This window comes from Carlito syrichta, unplaced genomic scaffold (genome assembly GCF_000164805.1).
Source record: "Carlito syrichta isolate Samal-C Ts95f unplaced genomic scaffold, Tarsius_syrichta-2.0.1 Scaffold179048, whole genome shotgun sequence".
NCBI lineage: Eukaryota > Metazoa > Chordata > Mammalia > Primates > Tarsiidae > Carlito > Carlito syrichta.
Genome location: NW_007123144.1, coordinates 108,580 through 132,560, shown reverse-complemented (window position 1 = coordinate 132,560; position 23,981 = coordinate 108,580). Strand labels below are relative to the sequence as shown.

Below are 23,981 nucleotides of genomic sequence, written 5' to 3'. Positions count from 1 at the left end.
AGCGGGTGCCTGTGTGCACCTGACTTTTCACTCAATACCATGTCTGGGAGGTTTAACAAGTCACTGGCTATCGCAACTCACACTTTCACTTCTGTAAAAGAAGTAGACGCATTGTGGTTTATTAAGACAATGGAGTGACCAGTAGCACTCCATTGTCTTAATAGACCACAATGCGTCTACTTCTTTTACATTTGGATTGTTTCCATTTGGGGTTATTGGATTTATTTTCCTAGTCAGAGTCAGGCTGGAGCACAGAGGAACGATCACGGCTCACCACTGCCTGGACCTCCTGGGCTCAGGCGATCCTTCCACCTCAGCCTCCTGTGTAGCTGGGACTACAGGCACACACCACCACACCTGGCTAATTTTTAGATTTTTTTCATAGAGATGAGGTCTCACTATGTTGCCCAGGCTGGTCTTGAACTCCTGGAACTCAGGTGATCCTCCTGCCTCGGACTCCCAAAGTCCAGGGATGACAGTCATGAATCACCGCACCCAGCTGCATTTTGGGCTATTTAAAATAGAACTGCTACTAACATTCTTGCACACACCTTTTGGTGGGCTTATGTCCTCATGTTTATTGGGTGCGTGCTCAGGGGCAGAAGTGCAGAGTTGTAAGGTTGTATATGTTTAACTTTCATGGATCTGCCACCCCAGGGCCTGTTTCTCTGCTTGTCTGACCCTCTCCTTCTCCTCCCCCTGCAGGGTTCACGGACACCTTCAACATGGACACTAGGAAGCCACAGATCATCACTGGCTCCAGGACTGCTTTCTTTGGCTACACAGTGCAGCAGCATGACATCAGTGGCAAGAAGTGGTGAGTGAGGTTGCCACCCAGCCACCCATGGTGCCCACACCTGGCCCTCCCACTGCCCAGTGCCCCGCACCACCCACCTGGTCTTCCCAAGTAGACACTCCTGTTTCCAGTGACTTGATCGGGTCCTGGCAAGGCAGAGGCTACACGGGCTCTGCCCTTGACCATGAAGGCCCGAGCGTTCAGTCCCTCGGGCCCTCGGTCTCCTCGTCTGTGAAATGGAGATGAATGAGCCCTCCTTCTCTGAGTTATGTGAAAGCACGGGGAGCAGGCACATGAGGACCATAGGCAGCCCCTCCCATCCCCCCAGGGCCTCAAGGTCTCACCTCCAGTCCTGGCTATTTGGGGAGGGGTGTCTGCGAGGGGTTGGATGTGCGTGTCCTCACAGGCTGAAATACGGTGTCAGGGGACAACGGGGAGGGGATTTGGATTGTTTCCATTTTGGGCTGTTTGAAATAGAGCTGCTGTTAGCAATCTTGTGCCCATCTGCTGACAGGCTCATGTTCTCATTTTTGTTGAGTATATATTTAATCCTAGGAGGATCTGCTCAGCATATTTTCCAAATTGGCCCACCTATTTCAACTCTTTCTAGTAAAACAAGAGAGTTCTGATTGTTCCACGTTCTTCCCAACACGTGGTATTATCTGTTATTTCCATTTCAAGCATTCTGGTTGTGTGTGGTAGTATCTCCATGTGGGTTTAATTTACATTTCCCTACTTGCTAATGATATTGAGCAACTCTTCATGAATTTACTGTCCATTTGATATCCTTCTTTGTGAAGTGATGCATCAGGCCTTCTGCCCATTTTTAAAACAGTGCAGGGTATCTTTTTCTGAGTGACTTACGGGACTTCAAAGGCTATGTCCTATATACGAAGCCCTTGTCAGATAGAGGCATGGCAGACAACTTGTCCCACTCTGGGGCTGGTCTTTTCATTCTCTTAATGGTATTTTTTGAGGAACAGAAGTTCTTAACCTTAATAAAGCATAATTTATCAATCTCTGTGTGCTTGATATTTTTTTCTGTATCCTACTTAAGAAATCTTTGACTCTCCCAAAAATTGTGAAGACACTCTCCTCTGTTTTCTTCTAGAAGGCTTGATGTTTTCACTTTCTCATTGAGGTCCATGACTCATCTCAAATTAATTTTATTTAAGGTGTGAGCTAAAGATGAAAGGTTTGGAGTATTTATTTTCCCTCTGAATATCTAATTGATCTGGCACCATTTGCTATAATACTGTTTTCTCGCACTCAGTTCTAGTGTCATCTTTGTCAGCAATCAGGTGACCATACTATGTGGGTCTATTTCTTGACTCTGTTTTATTACATTGGTCTATTTATCCAGCTTGTGCCAGTAAAATCTCCTTTAGTCACTGTAACTTTAAAATCAGTCTTGAAGTCAGGCAGTGTGAGTTTTCTATGTTCAATTTTCTTTGAGAATATTGTTAAACTATGCTAAATTCTTTATACTTCTATATAAATTTTGAAATTAGCCTGTCAATTTTCCTTGAATAAAATTTGCTGAGATTTTGATGAGCATTGCAGTGAATTTACAGATTAAACTTTTATAGATAAATCTGAGGAGAAATGAAATGTTAATAATACTATCTTCTAATTTATGAACATGTATTTAGTCACTTAAAAAATTTTTCTCTCAGTAATGCTTTGAAACTTTCAATGCAAGTATTGCACATCTTTTATTACACTAATTCCTACATACTTACATTTTATGCTATTAAAAATAAAATGTTCTTATTTCATTTTCCAATATTTTCTGCCAGTATATAAAAATACAATTGATTTTTGTATATTATGTTATATCCAGCAACTTTACTAAAGTCATTTATTATTTCTAAAAGCTTCCTTGTAGATTATTTTGGATTTTCTATGTATACAATCAAATTGTCTAAAATAATTACAACTTTATTTCTTCTTTTATGATTTTCATAACTTCATTTTTCTTGCCTAATTGCACTGGTTAGGATTTTCAGTACAAGGACAAATAGAGGTGGTGATACTAAGTATTCTCTTCTTATTTTCATTAGGGAAATGTCAATATTTTATAATTAAATTAGATGTTAACTGTAGTTTATTAATTTATTCATTGTAGATACCTCTGAAGGTATCTGCTCAGCATATTTTCCAAATTGGCCCACCTATTTCAACTCTTTCTAGTAAAACAAGAGAGTTCTGATTGTTCCACGTTCTTCCCAACACGTGGTATTATCTGTTATTTCCATTTCAAGTATTCTGGCTGTGTGTGGTAGTATCTCAATGTGGGTTTAATTTACATTTCCCTACTTGCTAATGATATTGAGCAACTCTTCATGAATTTACTGTCCATTTTGATATCCTTCTTTGTGAAGTAGAAAAGAAGTTCTTTTCTACTCCTAGTTTCCTGAGGTCATTTTTTAAAAATAGTAAATAGGGCCAGGCTCGGTGGCTCAGCCTGTAATCCTGCACCTTCGGGAGGCTGAGGTGAGTGGATTGCCTGAGCCCGCGGGCTCAAGACCCGCCTGGGCAACTTGGCAAGACCTCATCTCTACAATAAATCAAAAATTAGCCAGGCATGGTAGCGCGCGCCTGTAGTTCCAGCTGCTTGGAAGGCTGAGGCGGAAGGATCGCCGGAGCCCAGCAGGTCGAGGCTGCAGTGGCCAGGAGCAGCCACAGCACTCCAGTCTGGGCGACTGAGTGAGACTCCGACTCAAAAAAAAAATAGCAAATAGGTATTAAATGTTATCAAATGCTTTTTTCTGCAACAATTGAGATATGGTTTTTTATTCTGTTAATATGGTTAGTTACACTGATTGATTTTTTTTTTTAGTATTAAACCAACACTTCTAGGATAAATCTCATTCAGTTACCTTGTAGTCTCCCATAAATAGTCTCAGGAATTTTGTTTCTGTGAGGTATTTGTGTCTTTTTTATTTCATGAGGTACATTGGCCTATAAATTTTCTTTCCTTTTAGTAATGCCTTCATCAGATTTTGGTATAACAGTTATTCAGACCTCAAAGAAATGTGTTGAATATGTTCTCACTTTTTTTATTATCTGGTAAAACATACAGTCTGTTTTATTTTTTTATAAATGTTTGGAAAAATCTACCAGTATAGTATCTAGAATTTCCTTTGTGGGAAGATTTTTAATTATAGTTTCAATTTCTTAAAGATAATGGGCTATTTAGATTTCCTATTGTTTCTTGTGTTAATTTTGGTAATTTGTGATTTCAAGTAATTTGTCCATTTTGTTCAAATGTAACTGACAAAATACTATCCATATTAGCCAAATGTCTTAACTCTTTAGTGACACCCTCTTTTGTATTCCTCTTATTGATAATTGCTATTGTCTCTCTTGCTCTTGATCAGTCTTGCTATGGGTAGATCAATTCATGAATGTTTTCTAAGGATCAGCTTTGGTCTTTATTGATTTTTCTCTATTGCATATCGTTGATTCTCTGACCCTTTCTTTTCTAATATATCCACATAAGGTTATAAATTTCTTCTAGCATTGCTTTAGCTACATCCTACAAATTTTGATGTTTTCATTATCATTGAGACTAAAATAATTTTTAATTTCCATTGTGATTTCCTCTTTGACTCATGAGTTATTTGGAAATGTGCATTTTAATTTCCAAATACTTGGAAATTGTTTTATTTTTCTTTCTGTTAGAGTTCTAATTTAATTCTACAGTGGCCAAAAGAGACACATAGTTTAAATTTCGTAATATATGTTAATACCATCTTATGATTGAGGATATGGTCTATTTTGGCAAATTTCCAGCATACTTGAAAGGTGGTCCATTCTACATTTTATTGAGTATTACTTCTATATCTATATATCAATTAGGTCAATTTGGTTGTATTGTTCAAATCAACTCCCTCCTTAATTATTATTATTATTTTGTCTGCATATTTTATCAGTTTCTGAGAAAGTTGAACTAAAATCTCCAGGCATCTTGGGGATTTGCCTGTCTCCTCTTTGGCTTCTGCCAGCTTTTGCTTTATATTGGGGGTGCCAAAAATGTATACACCTTTTAAGAGATGTTATCTATGTATTCCTTTGGGTTCGTCATAAGCAGAAGTATCTGGACGCTGATGGTAACCACTTTGAGCACCTCTTGTAATTGCAGAAGTCAAACATGACTTGTGTTAATCTTTTGTTATCGGTATATATCGAGTATTACAATTGTAATATAGTTTTTCCTTTCTTAAAATGTGCATACAGTTTTTTGGCACCCTCTGTATTTTGAAGCTATGTTAATTAGGCATATACAAATTTAGGACTATTGTATATTCCTGTTGAATAAACTCATTTGTCATTATAAAATGTCTCTCTTTATCATTTTTTTTTTCTAAAGTCTACTTTGACATTAATGTAGGCATACCTAGTGTCTTTTTGTAAATTTTTGTGTACTCTGTCTTTTAATCCTTTTAATCCTTGTCTTTTAATCCTTCTGCTGTCAATCTTTCTGTATCCTTATATTTAAAGTATTTCTTTTTTAAACAGCAGATAGTGTTCTTAATCCAGTCTGACAATTCTTGCCTTTTAATGGGCTAATTTCATTTAACATCAATAACTGATATCGCTGGGTTGAAGTCTATTGTCTTGCCATATGTGTTCTATTTTTCCATCTATTTTTATCCCTTTATTTCTCCTTTCTGAACTTTTTTGAATTATTCAAGTATTTTGAATATTTTTTCTTCTCTGTTAGCTTTTTAACTTCTTTTATTGATTTTTTTAAGTGTTCATTGTAGAAACTACAATGTGCATTCTCGATTTATTACAACCTACTTTAGTATTTATGCCACTTCCTAAATAACACAAAAAATTTTTTAATCTTTTGTGCTATTTTTGTCATGCATATTACCTTTGCATACATCATAAATTCTACAAGACATTATTATTATTGCTTTAAACTGTAAATAATAATGTCTGTTTACCCACATAGCTACACTTTCTGGTGCTCTTCATTTTTTTCCTACAGTTATGTGCTCTCACCTGAGGTAATTTTCTTTTAGCCAAAGAACTGCTGACAGTGGCTCTTTTAGCCTTGGGAGTTGGGTTTTTGATCTTTTTGTCTGAGCACATGTTTATCTCATCTTAATTTTTGAATTATATCTTATCTGGGTATAGAGTATTGGTTGACAGTTTTTTTCTTTTAGCACTTTACAGTGTCAATTCATTGTCTTCTGGCCTTACAGTTTCTGTTGCAATACCAAGCTTTCATTTCACCATTGTTCTGTTGAATGTAACATGGCCTTCTCCTATGATTGGTTTCCTGTTTGTCTTCAATGTCAGCAGTTTGACTATGATGTATATGATGTAGGCCTTCTCCTATGATTGGTTTCCTGTTTGTCTTCAATGTCAGCAGTTTGACTAAGTGTCATTTTCTTTGTACTGGTTCTGTTTAGGGTTTCCTAAGCTTCTTGAATCTGCAATTGCTTTTCATCCAATTTGGACAATTCTCCACCTTCATTCTTTCCAATATAGCCTCTGCCCCATTTCTTTCGTTTTCTTTCTGAGCATCCACTGTGTGGGTTAGGCCTTCTTGCCATATTTCTCATGTCACTGTTCAACTTTTCATCTCACTTTCCTCCTGCTATGCTTCCATTTAGACATCTTCTATTGATGTATCTTCAAGGTCAGAATACTGCTTTCTGCTGTATCCAGCATGCAGCTAAACCCATCCAACATATTCTTTATGACACAGATTTAATTTTGCAAGTTCTGAATTTCCATTTGATTCTCTTTTTACAGATTCTAATATGTCATAATAATCTATCTTTATCCCATGTGTTCATCTTTTATTCCATCTTTTCTCATATATTAGTCCAAATTGTTATTCTGATGTTCTTGTTGTTTAACTTCAGATCATCTCTGGTCTGCTTCTAGTGACTATTTTGTCTTATGGTTATTAGTTAGTTATCAGTTTTCCCCAAGTCTTTTCTTGTTTAGTAATTTTTTTAAATTCTATGCTGAATATTATGGCTGTTACATTATAGAGGCTATGGTTTCTGTTACCTTCCTTTAAGGAATACTACCTTTTGTTCTGACAGGTAGTTAGGTTACTAGTGAAATAGTCTAAATTTTATCAAGGCATGGCTAGGGCCTTGGCCAGGACAAGTCTAAGCTAGTTTTGCCCTCATTCCTGGTTTGTGGTCTTTACTCTTAGAGCATAGATCTTCTGGGGTCTCAAAGGAAAGCCCAGAGTATTCACTAAGGTCTCTCCATCCTGGTGGTCAAGAACCCCAACACCTCCTTGCAACACTGGGGGCAGTCTCCAGAGTCTATGCTCCCAGGGGCTATTTCCTGATAGATTTTTTTCAGAGTCTCACACTGTGTGTTTCCAGGTAACAGTCAGCCGAGAACCTGAGGGAAACTTGGCAGAGCTTTGGGGACTCCCCTTTCTAAAAAGTACCTGTCCCTCTCAAATCTGAGTCATTGTTGCCTGCCCAGCTCCAATCACTGTTGTCTCCATCCAGCAATACTACTACTCTCTGGACCCTATTTCCTTGTGTTGCAGCAAGGAGAATGTCTTCCGAGAGAAAGCTGGGTGAGCATGGGCTCAACTCCACCCTCCCCACAAGTATTGATGGTGGCATTGATTGCTACCCAGTGCCAGAAAACAGTAGTTTTGTCTATTTTGTCTCGCTTCCTTAGTTGTTTATGGCTGGGATTGAAAGTCCTCTTTCATATTATTTTTTCTTCTTTGAGTCAGGGGTGTCACTCTGTCACTCAGACTAGAGTGCAGTGGCATGAGCACAATGATCATGGCTTACCACAGCCTCAGCCTGCTGGGCTCAGGCAATCCTCCCTCCTTAGCCTCCTGACTAGCTGAAACTATGGGTGTGTGCCTCCATGCCCAGCTAATTTTTTTTTATTTTTGTAGAGATGAGATCTTGCTATGTTGCCCAGGATGGTCTTGGACACCTGAACTCAAGCAATCCTCCCACTTTGGCTTCCCAAAGTGCTGGGATTACAGGCGTGAACCACTGCACCCAGCTCATATTCTTTTATCAACTCAGATGTCACTTCCTCTGAGAAGCCTCCTTGGATCATCCCTTTCCATCCCTATGTTGGCTGCCCTCATGGAATTCTGCGTTTTTCTTGTCACAGAACTAATCAAATGGGACAGTGGTCGCCTGTGTCATTATCTTTCTTCCTGACATTAGGGGTATAATTCCTGGCATTCAATAGGTGCTCAAAGAACTTACTGTGAGAGACGGAATGAATGACTTGACCCTCTCTCCCCTAGTCCAGGCCTGAGATGCACAGTACCCATGTTGTTTACATGCTAGGAAGGACTGAAGATTAAATTAAACCAGCTTTTCCAACCCAGAACTTATTTTGACCAAGGTTGTTTATTTGAGCATCTGTTAATAAATGTTCCTAGACTCTGCAAAATACTGATATGAGTAAAACATGGTTTCATTCCCAAGTGAGTCGCAGACCAGTTAAGGCAACAGTAATAATATCCTTGAAATAATTTAAAAACAATTCAAGGCGAAAGATGAGCTGGTGTTCATTACATTCATCTTTGGAGGCCACTTTCTCCACGAAGACTTTCTGGATCCTTCTCCCAGTCTGAAATGGCCTTCCCCTTTTGAACCTTCTCTCTGATGGCGTATATCCCTCTCGTTTGTGTTGGGGCCACCTGAGTCCACAGCCATCTCCCCTTTGGACATCAGCTTTCCCCCACAGCCCGAGAGCAGCTACCTTGGGGTCTTCCTCACACAGGACCTTGGTCAGAGTCTGCGCCTGGGATCTCTGGGACATCCTAACAGGGTCCTGGAGGTTGGGCTTAGAGGAGCAGAAGATGACAGAGCCACTGCCGGTGGCTTTTGCTGACCTGAGCGCAGCCGGAGGATCATGGGAGGGGGCAGGTGCCGCAGGTTGTCGGGGTGGTGCCGACTGCATCCACTGGGTCAAGCGTGTTCCCTGCCCAGTGGAGGCAGTGACCGTGGGGGCCTGGGGAACAAACAGGAACTCCCAAGCCTCTCTGGACCTGTGGTCTTCCCCTCCCTGCCTCCTCCCCAGCCCCCGTGTTCCGTGTCTTGTGGGCCACGTTTCAAGACCTGTACTCAGGTCTGGGCCCCTGCAAGTGTTGATCACGGAAAGAGAGAGGTTGACGCTGATGTAGTCTAGGGGCTGCCAGCTGACTGCGGTGCACTGTCCATGGGGTGTGTTGATTGTCACCAGGTGCCGCATAGGAAGGACAGAGCAAGGGAGTGACACACAGAGCCTCCTGGTCCTCCTCAAAGGAGCTCTTGACCTCCCTGGACCTTGGTTTGTTCATGTGTAAAATGGGAATGAGCTTGCCCAGCTCAGGTGCTGGACTAAATCAAAGAACACCCAAAACCGCAGTGAGGATGGAGTCAGTTACAGCTAAACCTGAACCCAAGTGGCTAGGACCAGATGGGAGGCTCCTCTGACCAAGCTCTGCTTGCCTCCAAGTGTGGACCTGGCTTCAACCCTTCAGGCAGAGTGCCCAGGCCTTGGTCTGCCTCTCCTGGGTCCCTGGGGGGCAGGGATCTAGGTTTTTATTGCTATCTTTTTTTTTTTTTGAGTCAAGGGTCTCACTGTCACCCAGGCTGGAGTGCAGTGGCATGATCACAGCTCACTCCAGCCTCGATCTCCTGGTCTCAAGTGATCCTCCTGCCTCAGCCTCCAGAATAGCTGGGACTACAGGCGTGTGCCACCACACCTGACTAATTTTTAGATTTTTAGTAGAAACGACATCTTGCTATGTTGCCCAGGCTGGTCTTGAATTCCTGGGCTCAAGCAATCCTCCCTCCTTGGCCTCCCAAAATGCTGGGATGACAGGTATGAGGCGCTGCACCTGGCCTTGGATCTGTGTTTTTAAGAGATCCCCAGGAGACCCCAGCAGGGAGACTAGGACTCAGAGGCTAACTGGATATAAGATAGAGACTTGCCAGTGTGTGAGAATGGCACCCCCCCAGCCCAGGTATCAGCACTGTCCCCAGAGAAGGAGCCGCCAGCTGTCCCCCAGCCCGGGCACCAAGGGATATGCTCATTTACCTGGTGTGAACCCCTTTGGATGGTGAGGGCACAGAGTAAATGACTGGATGAGGAGAGGCAGTCTGGGGGGTGCCGCCACTTTACTTTCTTAACCCATTCCCTTCCCTTCCACTCCCCGCGCCCCCAGCTCAGAACGCAGACAAGGCCATGCTGCCTGCAATGGTGCTTCAGACATCTTGAACAGTTTTCTGCACGCCTGGGTTTCAGCAACAGTAACAATACTCACAGATGCCCCAGAAGGAACAAGAAAACACATTCCTCTTGGACCAAGTGTTCTCTGCTCCAGTTTTTCAATCCCTTGTATATTTTCAGAGAAATGTAATCCCCATGACTCCCACGCACGTACACTGAAGAAATAAAATTGGTAGGCTCAGGACCCTCTGATGTCTCGAAAGTGCCGAAGGCAGGGTCTACAGAGGCCAGTCCAAGCCTCTGGCCCCTGGAGCAAGAAGCCTCTTGGCACCGAGAAGAGACAGCCCTGAGCCCGCATTTCACATCTGTCTTGAAGATCTCGCCCCTGGAGAGAGAAGCTCCCGGCAGGGCAGGATGTTCTGCCTGCTGCCCTCCAGGACACGGGAGCAAAGCCTGCCAGTCCCCAAGAGGTCCCAAGGGAACCTTAGAGCAAGAGACCACAGAGATGTCCAGGTGCAGGCTCAGGGACACCGGCAACGTGTAAGGGAAGTGGCGTGTACCCATTTCACAGGCAAGACACCTGAGAATCCAGAGGTGACATAATCAGTAAGTGTCAGAGGCAGGGCTCCAGCCTTGAACAGGGCCTGCCTAGTCCCAAGGGGACATGGGACAGAGCAACCCAGCCCCAAGGCTGGCCGGGAATCATTGTCCCCACCTGATATGCTGCTGACCCCTGAAAGCAAGGAAGAGCTCATTTCCACGGGGGTTGAGGGGAAACACTGAGAAAGGGCTGCAAGGAGGGGCTTCCAGATGGTGGGCTTTCCATGTTCTGAGTAGACACGGGATGGCCAGGCACAGTGACTTGTGTCTGCAATCCCAGCACTTTGGGAGGCCAAGACAGGAGGATCACTTGAGGTCAGGTGTTTGAGACTAGTCTGAGCAACATAGCAAGACCCCATCTCTACAGAAAAAAATTTTAAAAAAAATAATCCAGAGGTGGAAAATATGTAACCACGTGTAGAGAAAGGACCCCATCCCACGTGGTTGCAGAAGGCAGGGCAGGGAGGCCAAAAACTGGGAGGGCGAGAATCCTACCAGAGGCTCCTAGTGCCAGGGTAAGGGCCTGGATCAGGGAGGCCCTGGGAAGCTGTTGGAGGTTTTAGAGCAGGAGAGTGGCTCAGCAGAGTTGAATTTCGGGTGGTCAACTTGGTTACCCTGTGGAGGTTGGAATGAGGGAGTAGTCCCTGAAGGTGGGAGTCCAGTGGGGAGGCTGGGGAAGTCCAGGGGAGCAGAGGGGGCACTTGGGTGAAGGGATGGGACATGAGAAAGGCATGCTTCATGTGCATCAGTAGTTCACTCATTCATTCAGTGAACACTTCCTGAATTCCTGTGAAAAGTACTAGGAATTTAACACTGAACAGAATTGCAAGGTTGCTACCCTGAAGGGGCTCTTCTTCCAGGGGGACGAGGCAGACTGTCCATGTGTCCATCCTCTGTCAGTGGGTGTCTGTGCATCAGAGAAACAGGGCAGGTGGTCTAGGGTGGTGGTCGAGGTGAGGACTGTCGATACAGACTGCCAAACAAGGCCTCAAAGACAGGGTGATGGACCAGAGACTAAAGGACAGCGAGAGCCTGAGACTGTCATGGATGATATCCAAGCAAAGTGCATTCTAGATGAGAGAATGGCAGGTGCCAAGGCTCTGAGGTGGAAACATGCATGGAATGTTCAGGGAATGGCATGAATGGCTGGAGTAGACTGCGCTGGGTGACAATAGGAGGAGGTAAAGCTGGAGGTGACACAGGATGAGGTGACCGAGGATACATCTCACCAATGGGGAGGACAGGGGCGTCCTTAGCACAAAGCAAAGCCCAGCAGCAGGGTGCAGGCTGTAGGGGCAAGGGAGTCAACCTTGGACCCAGTGATCTGACACATCCAAGGACCACCCGGGTACAGATGGCCAGCTGGTGGCCGGGGACTGGGCCTCCAGTCTGGCAGGGGGAGGAGAGCTGGGACCCAGACGTACATTGGGAGTGCCCCTTGGCAGGGAGGAGGGAGGAGGAGGCCAGATGGGGAGGAACCTCCAGACGGCCACGGATCAGGGAGGAGGGAGAGAAGGTACAGAGAGGAGCCCAAAGGAGGTGCTATGTCCTAGAGGGCAGGGAAGGAGAAGGGATTGCAAGGAAGGGGAGTGCGTGCAGCCCCTCAGAGCTTGTCAGCTCCGGATGAAAGCAGCAGCCAGGATGCTTCTCCTAGAAGCCCTGACAGCACTGGGCAGCCTCTCCCAGGACCAAAGCCTGGGTGGTGGGAACATTCGCAATGTACATTAACATACACAGAGAAGCCTGAGTCCATCCCAAGAATGTGCCATCACACGTGCAAAATGCCCAGAACCAACCCCTCTCAGGAACACTCTCCAGCCTAGCAGGCACCCTGCAGGCCTACCAATGGCCTCTGACTCAGTGGGCCTGGCTAGGGACCGAGGACACACCTCCCTGGACTTCCCAGGCTCCAAGAATCGCAGGCCTGGGGACATCTGAGCTCCATGTGGGGCTGTGGGGAGCCCAGAGTCAGTGAGGAGGGGCCGGGGTGGGACCAGGAGGACAACATGTGGCCACCATGTCCCAAGACTTGCCAGTGGTGTCCACCTGAACTAACTCCTCCCCAGGTCAAGTAGTTTCACACACCACGTGTGCCTTTCCACCAGGGTCTCCCATGTCTAAACCCGGGAGCCCTAATGGGGGCATTTCAGTGGCCTGTAAAAGTGACCCATGAGGGATCAGTGTTCAAGACACAGCTGCCATGCCTCAGCTGGGCATGCCCTCCGCCTGGCCAGCGCCTACTCCCCGGGCCTCGGGCTCCCATGCTCCTGTGTGACCCTCCCACAGCATGGGGCAGGGCTTGGGCTGCACGGTCTTCTGTCTCAGCGGGTGTAGGCACGGCAAGCAGCCCCTCACTATAGGGCTGTCGAAGCTGCACAGAAACTCAGGCCTGGGTGGTATCCTCCTTCCAGCCCTGCACTTGTCCATCCTTGGGGACTCCAGCCCATCACCCTGTTTCTGGACCTCAGTTTCTGCGTCTGTAAAATGGGTGTGGTGACACGCCTCCCAATGTTTCTGATGAGGCAGAGACAGTGTGTCAAGTGTCCTGTGGGCAGATGTGGCATGAGTTTGCTCCCTACGCAGCCTCCTCCACCCCAAGAGGGGATGTGGTGTCCGCAGGGGGCAGGTGTTTCCAAGAAAGGGCCCGGGCCTGTTGGCTGGGTGGAAAGGCTGGTCTCATCAGGTCTGTCCATCTCCATGGGCGACAGGGCTGCTGTTGGGTCAAGGAAGCCTGGGCCTTGGCCTGTGTGAGTCTTGCTGAGCGTCGGTCCAACTCTCTCCCAGCGCAGCCCAGACCAGGCGCCCAACACCACCGTAAGTGCCCTCAGCAGTTTCCTCTTGAAATGGAATCCAGCACCGTGACTCATTCTGGTTAAAGGATAAATCACTGTGAAGCAAAGCCCAGGATGGGATGAAACCACAGGGTGCATGAGAGAGAAGTGGGGGGGAGGGACAGGGAGAGAGAGAGAGAAAGACAGTGAGGGAAAGAGGGAGGCAGAGAGAAAGAAAAAGACAGAGAGAGGGAGAGAGACAGAGAGACAGGGAGAGACACAGAGAGGGACAGAGAGAAAGGGGGGAGAAAGGAAGAGAGACAGGGAGAGAGACAGAGAGAAGGAGAGAGAGGGAGAAGGGAGAGAGAGAAAGAGACAGGGAGAGAGACAGAGAGAGAGGGAGAGAGTGGGGAAGAAAGAGAAACAGAGAGAAAGAGACAGAGAAAGAAGAGACAGACAGAGAGAAAGAGAGTCAGAGATAAGAGAGAGATACAGAAACAGATGAGAGAGAGACAGAGAGAGATGAGGAAAGAGAGAGAAACCGAGACAGACACAGAGAGCGAGGCAGAAAGACAGAGACAGAAAGATGAGACAAAGAGAGAGAGGGAGAGAGGGAGGAACAAGAGAGACAGAGAAAGAGACAGAGACAAGACAGATGGAGAGACAAGAGAGAGACAAGGAAAGAGAGAGACAGAAACAGAGACAGAGACAGAGAGAAAGAGAGAGAAACAACTGTGTGGCCTAGGGCCCCAGGCCAAGCCACCCGGCCGACCCTGGCAGGCCCACAGGCACAAGGAGCGTGAGCCCCAGAGGCTGGGAGGATGGAGTTGGACATTCGTCTTCTTGGGCAGGGGCTGGGCATACCTGGGCCTTAGAGCACAAAGCCATGTCTGCAAGGGCTCAGGTGACTTCCGATGCTCACACAGCTGGGTGACCAGGGACAGGCCGAGGCCAGTCCTGGGACCACAGGACATCCTGAGGGCTGAACTCGAGCGGCAGGGCCAATTCCGTAGTGCCTGGGGGTGGGACGCACGTGGTCTGGGTAGTGGAAATACTGGCAGGGAAGTTTCCTAGTTACCAACCTCCAGAAAGAAAAAGAGTCAACTGCGGTAGCCCGGCAGCCTGGGGAATCCAGGGGCCCTGCCTGCTCAGCGCCCAGCGCCCCTGTCCTACCTGTCTGTCCTCCTGCCCACCACCTCCTGTCTATCCCTGAAGGATGCTCTGTGACCCCAGTGTCCCTCCCGAGCCCAGCTGACACAAGAGGGAGCCTGGCTGAGTGGTGGTGGGCCTGCACTGACACCCCTTTGCCCAGGGACACTGCTGCCCTTCACAGGTGAGGCCTTTCGAGGCTGCTTGGAGCCTGATCTGTGGTTGTCACGACTGACACTCGTGGGAGGCAGGTGGTCATGGTGGCGCCCCCCCCAGCCACCCCTTGAGGCTCCACTGAGGTCTCTGACCCAGGGGCCACACATACCTCAGCTAGCCGGGCTATAAAGTGTTAACTCAGAGTTTCTCATTGAAAGCCACACGGTGTGACGTGCATGTCTCAAGATCACTCACTGTTGGAAGAGCAAACCCACTGCCGCCCGCACCTCCCACAACCCTAACCTGCACCTGCACTCCTGGACCTGGCCCTCACTCTCCCCAGGGAGAGAAGGCCTCCCTCCAGTGCTCCCTGACTCCTTTCTGGAGAATTGAGCGCTTCTGGAACTCCCCACACCTCCTAGTCACTCTTCTTCCCTCCTGGCCTCTCTCCCAACCTCACTCACAGGCTTCTCTCCTGGGCCTCAGTCCTGAGCTGTCTCCCTGGCCTCTGTCCCAGGCCTCTCACCCATGCCTTTCTCCAGGGCCTCTCTCCCAGTCTCTCTCCGGGGCCTCTTTTCCAGCCTCACTCATGGGCTTCTCTCCCAGCCTCTCTCTCGGGCCTCTTTCCCGGGCTTCTCTCCCAGTCTCTCTCCGGGGCCTCTCCTTCGCGCAACAGCCACACCTGGGCACACAGCAGGGTCGCGATGCTTGTTGTCAACCTGAGACCCGCTGGACAGGTGTCTGTCATTTTTTGTCGAGTTCCTAAGTCCTCCCCATCCCTCTTGAAAGTCTTTTTCCTGGTCTGGCTGCAATGAGTCACCCTGCGCCAGTCACACAGGGACATGGAAGAAGAGCCGTGGAAAGGGCCGGTGGAGGGAAGTGAAACATGGAATTGGGAGGGGGTTGAAATGGAGTTGGAGCTGATGGGGAGGGGAGGGATGCCACGGCCCAAGGCAGGTCATTCTACTGCTGGCAACGCCGGAGAAGGGGGGAGGGGACAGCATGGCTCTAAATGCTGGACACGTCCAAGCCAGGCAGCCTTGCTATTGGAGACCTGAGGACTCCAACCCCAGCGGGAGAGGCTGGTTTTCCTGTCCTGGTCTTTTCCTCACAAGGATCGCAGGGGCTCACATGGGACAGGAGGGCAGTGGGTGCTGGGGCTTGACCCCACCCGGAGGCCCGCTTTACCATGACAGCCCCCACCCCCTGCCTGTCCTGCCCCTTCCCCGATGTTTTATAACCCAGGAGTGTGTTTCCAGAATTGTCATGGCAGACTCCACGTCTGGGGGTTCAGCCAGTCCTTAGTTTCTGTGCGGTGTCTCACGGTAAGAATAGTTCTGGAAGAAGAACCGGTGTTCACAATGCACAGAGAGAGGCAGAAGGTGAGCCTGAGCCTTGAGCCAAGCTGGATGGGCATAGCAGATGACAGCCAGGTGTCCTGAGGCTGGCCCCTACCCTGCTTCCTGCACCCTACCTACACCCAGGGCTGGACAAGGTAGGGCAAGAGAGAGGCAAGATACTGGCTAGGGCAAGGCATCTCTGTGGCCAGTGTCCTCAGCTTCAGAGAGGGGATACATTTCTGCATCAGGCTGTGGTGACAGAGTGTGTTAAGGTCGGGAAGCTCCAGCACAAGCCCCGGCTCACAACAAGCTCCCCGAAAATATCCACACTGCATCCAGGTATTTGCTTATTCATATAAATGCTATGAGGCTAGGAGCAGAGGCTCACACTCATCATCCCAGCATTTTAGGAGGCCAAGGCAGGAGGATTGCTTGAACCCAACAGTTTGAGACCAACCTGGGTAACACAGTGAGACTGCGTCTCTAAAAAAAATGCAAAAATTAGCCAGGCTGGTGTCATGCACCTGTAGTCCTAGCTACTCAGGAGGCTGAGGTCAGAGGATCTCCTGAGCCCAGGAAGTCAAGCCTACAGTGAGCCGTGATCAAGCCACCACACTCCAATCTGGGTGACAGAGTGAGACCCTGCCTCAAAAAATGAATTTAAAGACAGACCTTTGAAAGCAGGTGGATGCGTGGCCCATGTTTACCTATTTCTCATTGGACATCATGCCCCTGTGTGCCTGTGGACTATTTTCCGTGACGTCCCAAGATAGCCTATGACCACCTGGTGATGCAACCAAAATAACATAAGCTAGCTGCCACAGAAGCACCACCAACTTCAGACAGGATAGGGATTTCCCAGGTATGTCCAGGAGAGCCAAGAAGGCTCTGGAGGGGGTCCAAGGTTTCAGACTTCCCAAGTGTCTAATACTCAGCAGTAGGTGCTGAGGTTACAACCTTAGTACCTTTAGAGTCTGTGTGTCCTGTGTCCCAAGTGCTAAGGTCATGAACTTAAGGTCATGAACTTAGACTCCTGGGTCACAGGAGCTGGGATCACGACCTTAGTCCCTTTAAAGTCTGTGTGTCCTTGCTCCCAGGTGCTGGGTCCATTTCCTTAGTCCCTCTAGCATCTGTGTGTCCTGGGTCCCAGGTGCTGGGTCCATTTCCTTAGTCCCTCTAGCATCTGTGTGTCCTGGGTCCCAGGTGCTGGTATCATGACCTTAGTCCCTTTAGAGTCTCTGTGTCCTGTCTAAGGTGCTAGGGTCATGACTTCAGTCCCTTAGTTCGTATGTCCTGGATCCGAGGTACATAGGTCATGACTTTAGACCGTTTAGAATCTGTGTGTCCTGATTCTCAGGTGCTGGGGTCATGACTCTAGTCCTTTTAGAATCTGTGTCCTGGGTCTCAGGTGCTGGGGTCATGACCTTAGTCACTTTAGAGTCCGTGTGTCCTGGTTCTCCAGTGCTGGGTTCATGACCTTAGTTTCTTTAGAGATGTGTTTCCTAGCACCCAGGTGCTTGGGCCATGGCCTTACTCCCTTTTAGTCTGTGTGTCCTGAATCCCAGGGGTAGGATCATGGCCTTAGGCCCTTTACAGTGTCTGTGTGCTGGATCCAAGGTGTTGGGGTCAGGACCTTACTTCCCTAGAGTCCATGTGTCCAAGGTCCCAGGTGCCGGAGTCACAACCTTAATCCATTTGGAATCTGTATGTCCTGAATCCCAGGTACTGGGGTCATGACCTTAGTCCCTTTAGAGTCTGTGTCCTGGGTTCCAGGTGCTGGGGTCACAACCTGAGTCCTCTTAGAGTCTCTGAGTCCTGAGTCTGAAGTATTTTGGTCATGACATTATTTAGTTTATAGTCCATGTGTCCTGGGTCCCAGGTGTTGGAGTCAGGACCTTAGTCCCTTTAGAAACTGCATATCCTCGGTCCCAAGTGCTGGGGCATGACATTACACCCTTTAAAATCCAGGTGCCCTAGGTACCAGACACTGGGTTCAAGGTCTTAGTTTCTTTAGAGTCTGTAGGTCCTGGGTCCCTGGTGGTGGAGTCACTCTCTTAGTCCCTGTAGAGTCCCAGTGTGTCCTTGTTCCTAGGTGCTGGGTTAATGACCTTTGTCCTTTTGGATTCTTTGTGTCCTTGATCACAGGTGCTGGGTTCTCCACCTTATCCCCTTTACAATCTGTGTGTTCCGGGTTCTAGGTGCTGAGGTTACGAACTTAGTCCCTTTAGAGTCTCTGTGTCCTGTGTGTAAAGTGCCAGGGTCATGACTTTAGTCCCTTTAGATTTCGAGTGTCCTAGATCCAAGGTGCATGGGATTTAAGCCATTTAGAGTCTGTGTGTTCTGGGTCCCAGGTCCTGGGGTCATGAACTTAGTCACTTCAGAGTTCGTGTGTCCTGGGTCCCAGGTACTAGGGTCATGAACTTAGTACTTCGATAGTCTGTGTGTCCTGGGTTCCCAGTGCTGGGTTCAGGACCTTAGTCCCTTTGGAGTCTCTGTGTCCTGTGTCCCAGATGCTGGGGTCACATCCTTAGTTTCTTTAGATTCTCTGTGTTCTGGATTCCTGGTGCTGTGGTTATAACCTTAGTCCATTTAGAGATGCGTATCCTGGGTCTGAGGTGCTGGGGTCTCCACCTTTGTCCCTTTAGAGTCTGTGTGTCCTGGGTCCCAGGTGCCGGGTTCATGGCTTTAGTACCTTTAGAGTCTGTGTCCTGGATCCCAGGAGCTGGGGTCAGGACATTAGTCACTTTAGAGTCTGTGTGTCCTGGGTCTCAGGTACTTGGGTCATGACCTTAGTCCCTTTAGTGTCTGTGTGTCCTAGCTTTCCTGGTGCTTGAGTAAAGGCCTCATTCTCCATTCATGTATTCAACTCAACAAACATCTGTTTGCCTTGACTGTGCTCAGGGTACTTTCACCAGTCTTGGGTGGGGGACTGGGGTGGTAGAGATTTTTACCTGGACCTGGAGGCAAATTATCTAGAGGAAAAAAGACACAGACGAGAAAGTGACAAGTTAAGCAATTTATGAGTTCAACCAGCCTTCAGCAGCGAAACAAAGGAAGGTTTCCTGAAGAAGGAGGCACTGCAGGTTGGAATGGGGATGGGCATGCACAGAGGGTGTGAGAAGGGGTGGGCGTTGAACAGTTGACAGGACAGGGCACCAGAGGTCACAGGATTGGGCAGCAGGCGGTGCCCTTCCCCCCCCTTACTCCCCACCTTACCCTCAAGACCCCCCTCACTCTCCCCTTCCCCCTGCCCTGCCATGGACTGAGAATTTCCAGTGGCTCCCTCCCAACTACTAAGCACATCTGCCACTTGGGAAAAGTGCATGTATGTAAGCCAAAGTGGACCCAAAAGTCACCAGGGACACCCCAGAGCCAGGCTTGTGATGCTGGTGTTGGTGACGATGCTTGTCAATAGGCCAGGTGCCCTAGAGGTGAGGGCCGCCCCCAGCCACATCCCACATGCGAACACCTGGGGAGGGCACAGCACGTGGTGACACGAGTGACAGGCAGGGCTAGAACTGCCTCAAGTGGCGGGGGGCCTTGGGGTGAACCTGAGGGGAGGCCCGGGAGGGCCTGGCATGCACGGCGCACGCAGCGGCCCTGGTAGAAGTTGAGATAGGGGGTGGCAGAGTGGGGCGGCGGACAGCACAAAGTGCAAAGAACTTTGGAAGCATGGCTATCAGGGTGGATTTGGGACCCTGAACCCAGCGAGGGTCCATACCTCAGTTTCTCCAATCTGAGCATACCTCCCAACTGTTCCCACCTTGACAACTGCTGCTGTGTCATGGTTGCTGGTGGGCCCGGTCGTTTTCTGTCCTGGACCCGAAGCCTCCTGAATTCAGGCATGAGCACACAAGCCACACTGTATCCGGGCTGGTGCCTTGCAGGCACTCGGTGAATGCATTTGAATCAATGATTGAATGAGGGCCAGTCCCAGTCACCACAGGGAATAATACGGGTGGGGGGAGTGCCAAACTGTGTATTTGCTTTTTTTTGAGTTGGAGTCTTACTCTATTGCCGAGGCTAGAGCACAGTGGCATGCTTGCAGCCACCGCAGCCTCAACCTGATGGGCTCAGGCAATCCTTCTGCCTCAGCCTTTCAAGTAGCTGGGACTATAGGCACATGCCACCACACCAGACTAATTTTTTGTCACCCTGTCCCTAGGAGAGTTCAACGCCTAGGGCCACGATTAGCTCATGGCCTGAGCAGACAGCTGGACTGACCCCCAGAGTTAAGGGTCCCAGGTGTGCAGGGTGACATGTGGGCCCAGGCAGAGCTGGACTGAACCCTAGGCTTAAGGGCCCTAGGTGGACCAGGGTGATGTGTGGACCCAGGCAAAGCTGGACTGATCACCAGACCCTGCGTCCCAAGTGGACCAGGGTGACATGTGGACCCAGGCAGAGCTGGATGGGCCCCCAAGCATAAGGGTCCCAGGTGTGCAGGGTGACCTGTGCGGACCCCATGGCAGGCAGCACTAGAGCCCGGCATCCCAGGCCACTCCAGGCCCTGTGACGGGGCTGCCCTCTATGAGCAGAAAGTGGGCCGGGGCTGTGGGGGCATAGTAGAACTCCTGGCTTGCGGCCTCATGGCAACCCTGGCCTCCAGGGATTGGGAAGGAGTGGCTGCTCGTTTTCCCTAGAAACAAGCATGCATGTGAGCACGGTGTTTCTGCTTCCAGGGCTGTTGTGGCTGAGTATCTTGACCCACGCAGCCATGACCGAGTGTCACGACCCATGTGGTTGTGACCAAGTGTTGTGACCTGTGCAGCTGTGACTATCATGACCCACATGACCATGATGGAGTATCATGGCTTGGTGGCTTACAACCATGGTGGCCACACCCCATCTGAGACTGTGGGGAAGACCCTCCTGGGCCTCCAGCTCCCAGGGTCTCCACGCCCTCCTCTTCGCCCCATCTCTCCTCTGGGTGCCTCTTAGGAGGATACTTGTCACTGGGTTTAGGACCCACCTGCTAGTTCAGAAAGGCCTCAACTCGAGATCCTCAACTTCATCACATCTGCAAAGATCCCTTTTCCAAATAAGGTCACAGAGGTACAAACTAGAGTCAGGAGTCCCCCTGCGTGGCTGCCCTGGCCACTCTTTAGCCACTGGCTATCTTGTCCGCTTGGGCAGATTTGGTGGCCCCACCCTGGACACCAGCGGAAAAGCTTCCCTGTATGGTGAGGAAGGTGGCCCCGTGGGAAATGACAGAGACCTGAAACTCGGTGCTCCAAAGACATCATTCTACTGCCTGAATGGCAGCCATCCTACCCTCTCACCCTGTGACAAACTCCTATTCATCCGTCAAGACCCAGCTCAAGCCTCACCCTCTCCTCTCCTGGGGACTTGCCTTTGCCTGATGTGTGCAGGCCCACATGGGCTTCCTCTCTCCATCTGCAATCCTGGCAAGGGCCTGGGATGGGCCACAACAAGCATCCCTCCCCCAGATGACAGAAGGGTCTGTGAGTGGTCACTCCTCCAGAATGTCCTCCAGGGTTGGGTCCACCCCCCCACCCATCTCCCCTCCATGCTGGCCACCGGCTCTACCCTCCCCAGCACCTTGGCTTATCTCCTCTTCCTCCCCAGGCTGGTGGTGGGCGCCCCACTAGAGACCAATGGCCACCAGAAGACGGGAGACGTGTACAAGTGTCCGGTGACCCCCGGGAACTGCACCAAGCTCAACCTGGGTAACTCAGGCCCCGGCCTCATCATGGCTAGGCCAGCCCTCATCTAGTTCAAGGCAGGCTCCCTACACACCCATATCCATGCCACACCGGCCCCTCCCAGCCACGCCTTGAGATGACCCCACCAGGCAGATGAGGAAGCTGAGGCCAGAGAGAGGAAGCGACTTTCCCACAGTCACACAGTGCATCTCCAGCCCAGGGCCCTGGGGTCCCAGGCCATTGTTCTTCCAGCAGAAGGAAAATGCTCCCATCCCCCTCTAGTTTTTTGAGATGGTAGCGACAGTCGCTAGTACGCCTGTATCTTAGACAACATTCCTGCATGCTGGGCGCACCTGGAGTCACACGATCCCCACGATGCCCATGTGAGATGGAGCCATTGGCAGATAAGGGGCCACAGCTTGTGAGGGTCTCTTCTGGGGTTCCCAACCAGCAAGCGACAGGTGGGACCCCCGTCTAGGCAGGCCACACAAAGCTCTGCCCTCCTGAAGCAAGGCTTCTCCCCTGGAGAGCTCGTGAGCACATTTAGGAACCAGAAGGGCATGGGCTGTAAGCAACCCAGCCTCCCTAGCCCTCCTGGGATCTGCATCTGTATGCACGTGTGTGTGTGTACACATGTGTGCATGTGTGTGCATGTCTGCTTGTATGTGTGTACACTTGTGTTCTTTGCTTGTGTGTGCATGTCTACTTGTGTGTGTCTGTGTGTGCATGAATGTGTGTCTGCATGTGTCTGCATGAGTGTGAGCACGTGAGCATGTGTGTACATGTGTGTGTCATGTGGGCGGTGCCCATGTGTGTAAGCATGTGTGCATGTGTTTATGTGTTTGTGTGTGTGCATGTCTGCTTGTGTGTGTGTGTCTTTGTGTGTGTGCGTATCTGCATATGTGTGTGCACACATGTGCACCCACTGAAGCGCACACACCAGCCCACAAGCATACCTGCACTCATCCTAAAGGTCTGAGAGCAGCGGAGTGAGCTCTGCACTCAGAAGGGCATGAACGTTCCCCTTGAGCTGAGAAGTGGCGACCTGGGACTGGTTTAGCTAGGGCCAGTTCCCTGGGAGTTCCCCTAAAGGAGGGCATTCCTGTACGGTACCACGGGTGGGCACCCTGGGGGAGGGTAGGGCAGCAGAGAAGCTGTGGGGAGGGTAGAGGCTCAAGAGGGGCCGGGGATGAAGGAACCTGCATCCAAGGGGCCAAGCCCGGTGGGGCAGCTACTGTGGTCACGCGCTGTCCACGCTGAGTCAATGCCACAGATCGGGACTTCAAAACCCAGGGCAGCGGCCCTAGTGACTATGAGGAAACAGTTTGAAGAGGTGGGCCTGTGTGGGGATCCCAATCCCAACTGTCCGCACCCTGAGGCTTGGCCCTTTCAGCCTCACGCACAGGGCTTCCCTATCCAGCAAAGTGTCCTCACTGTGTGTCCATAGATTGTTCACATGTGCTGAGCCTTGATTTGCGCATGTGTAAGTGAGGAGGGTGAACTCCATGACCCCAAGGTCCTCAGAGCTAATCTGTCCCCCACCTTTTTTTTTTTTTTGAGTCAGAGTCTCACTTTGTCACCCAGGCTGGAGTGCAGTAGCATGCTCACGTTCACTGCAGCCTCGACCTGCTGGGCTCAGGCGATCCTTCCACCTCAGCCTTCCAAGTAACTGGAACTACAGGCGTGTGCTACCACTCCCAGCTAATTTTTTATTTACTTATTGTAGAGACGAGGTCTTGCCAAGTTGCACAGACTGGTCTGAAACCCTGGGCTCAGGCAGTCCTCTCACTTTGGCCTCCCAAAGTGCTGGGATTACAGGCTTGAGCCACTGCACCCAGCCTGTCCCCCACCTTTTAACAAGCACCTGCTGTGTATCAAGCACTGTATTAGTTACTGGGGGACAAAGCAGGGAACACAAAGCCAAAGGACTCTGCTGGAGGCAACAGTAACTGAGTACACAAATTAGGAAGCAGAGCTGGGCACAGTGGCTCACGCCTGTAATCTTAGCACTTTGGGAGGCCAAGGCTGGAGGATTGCTTGAGTCCAAGGTTTCAAGACTAACCTAAGTGATATCGTGAGACCTTGTCTCTACAAAAAATTGACCAGGCATGGTAGCGTGTGCCTGTAGTCCCAGCAACTCAGAAGGCTGAGGCAGAAGGATCACTAGAGCCCAGGAGGTTGAAGTTGCAGTGAGTTGTAATCTCACCACTGCACTCCAACCCTGAGTAAGAGTAAGATCCTATCTCTAAAAAGCAGGATAGCTTCAGGCAGGGATTAATGGATAAGGGGAGGGACTTCTGCCTTAGAAGGTGGCCCG

General features: G+C 49.4%; 1 protein-coding gene across 1 annotated transcript in view; it reads left to right on the top strand.

The window, feature by feature from the left end:
- The window catches only part of ITGA11 (integrin subunit alpha 11), a 97,660-nt gene that overhangs the window by 22,167 nt on the left and 51,512 nt on the right, over nucleotides 1–23,981 (top strand). The window contains exons 2-3 of the mRNA XM_021709348.1: nucleotides 706–817; nucleotides 21,588–21,688. Of these exons, the coding sequence (XP_021565023.1) occupies nucleotides 706–817; nucleotides 21,588–21,688 (213 nt within the window). The remainder of the gene's footprint in view (nucleotides 1–705; nucleotides 818–21,587; nucleotides 21,689–23,981) is intronic.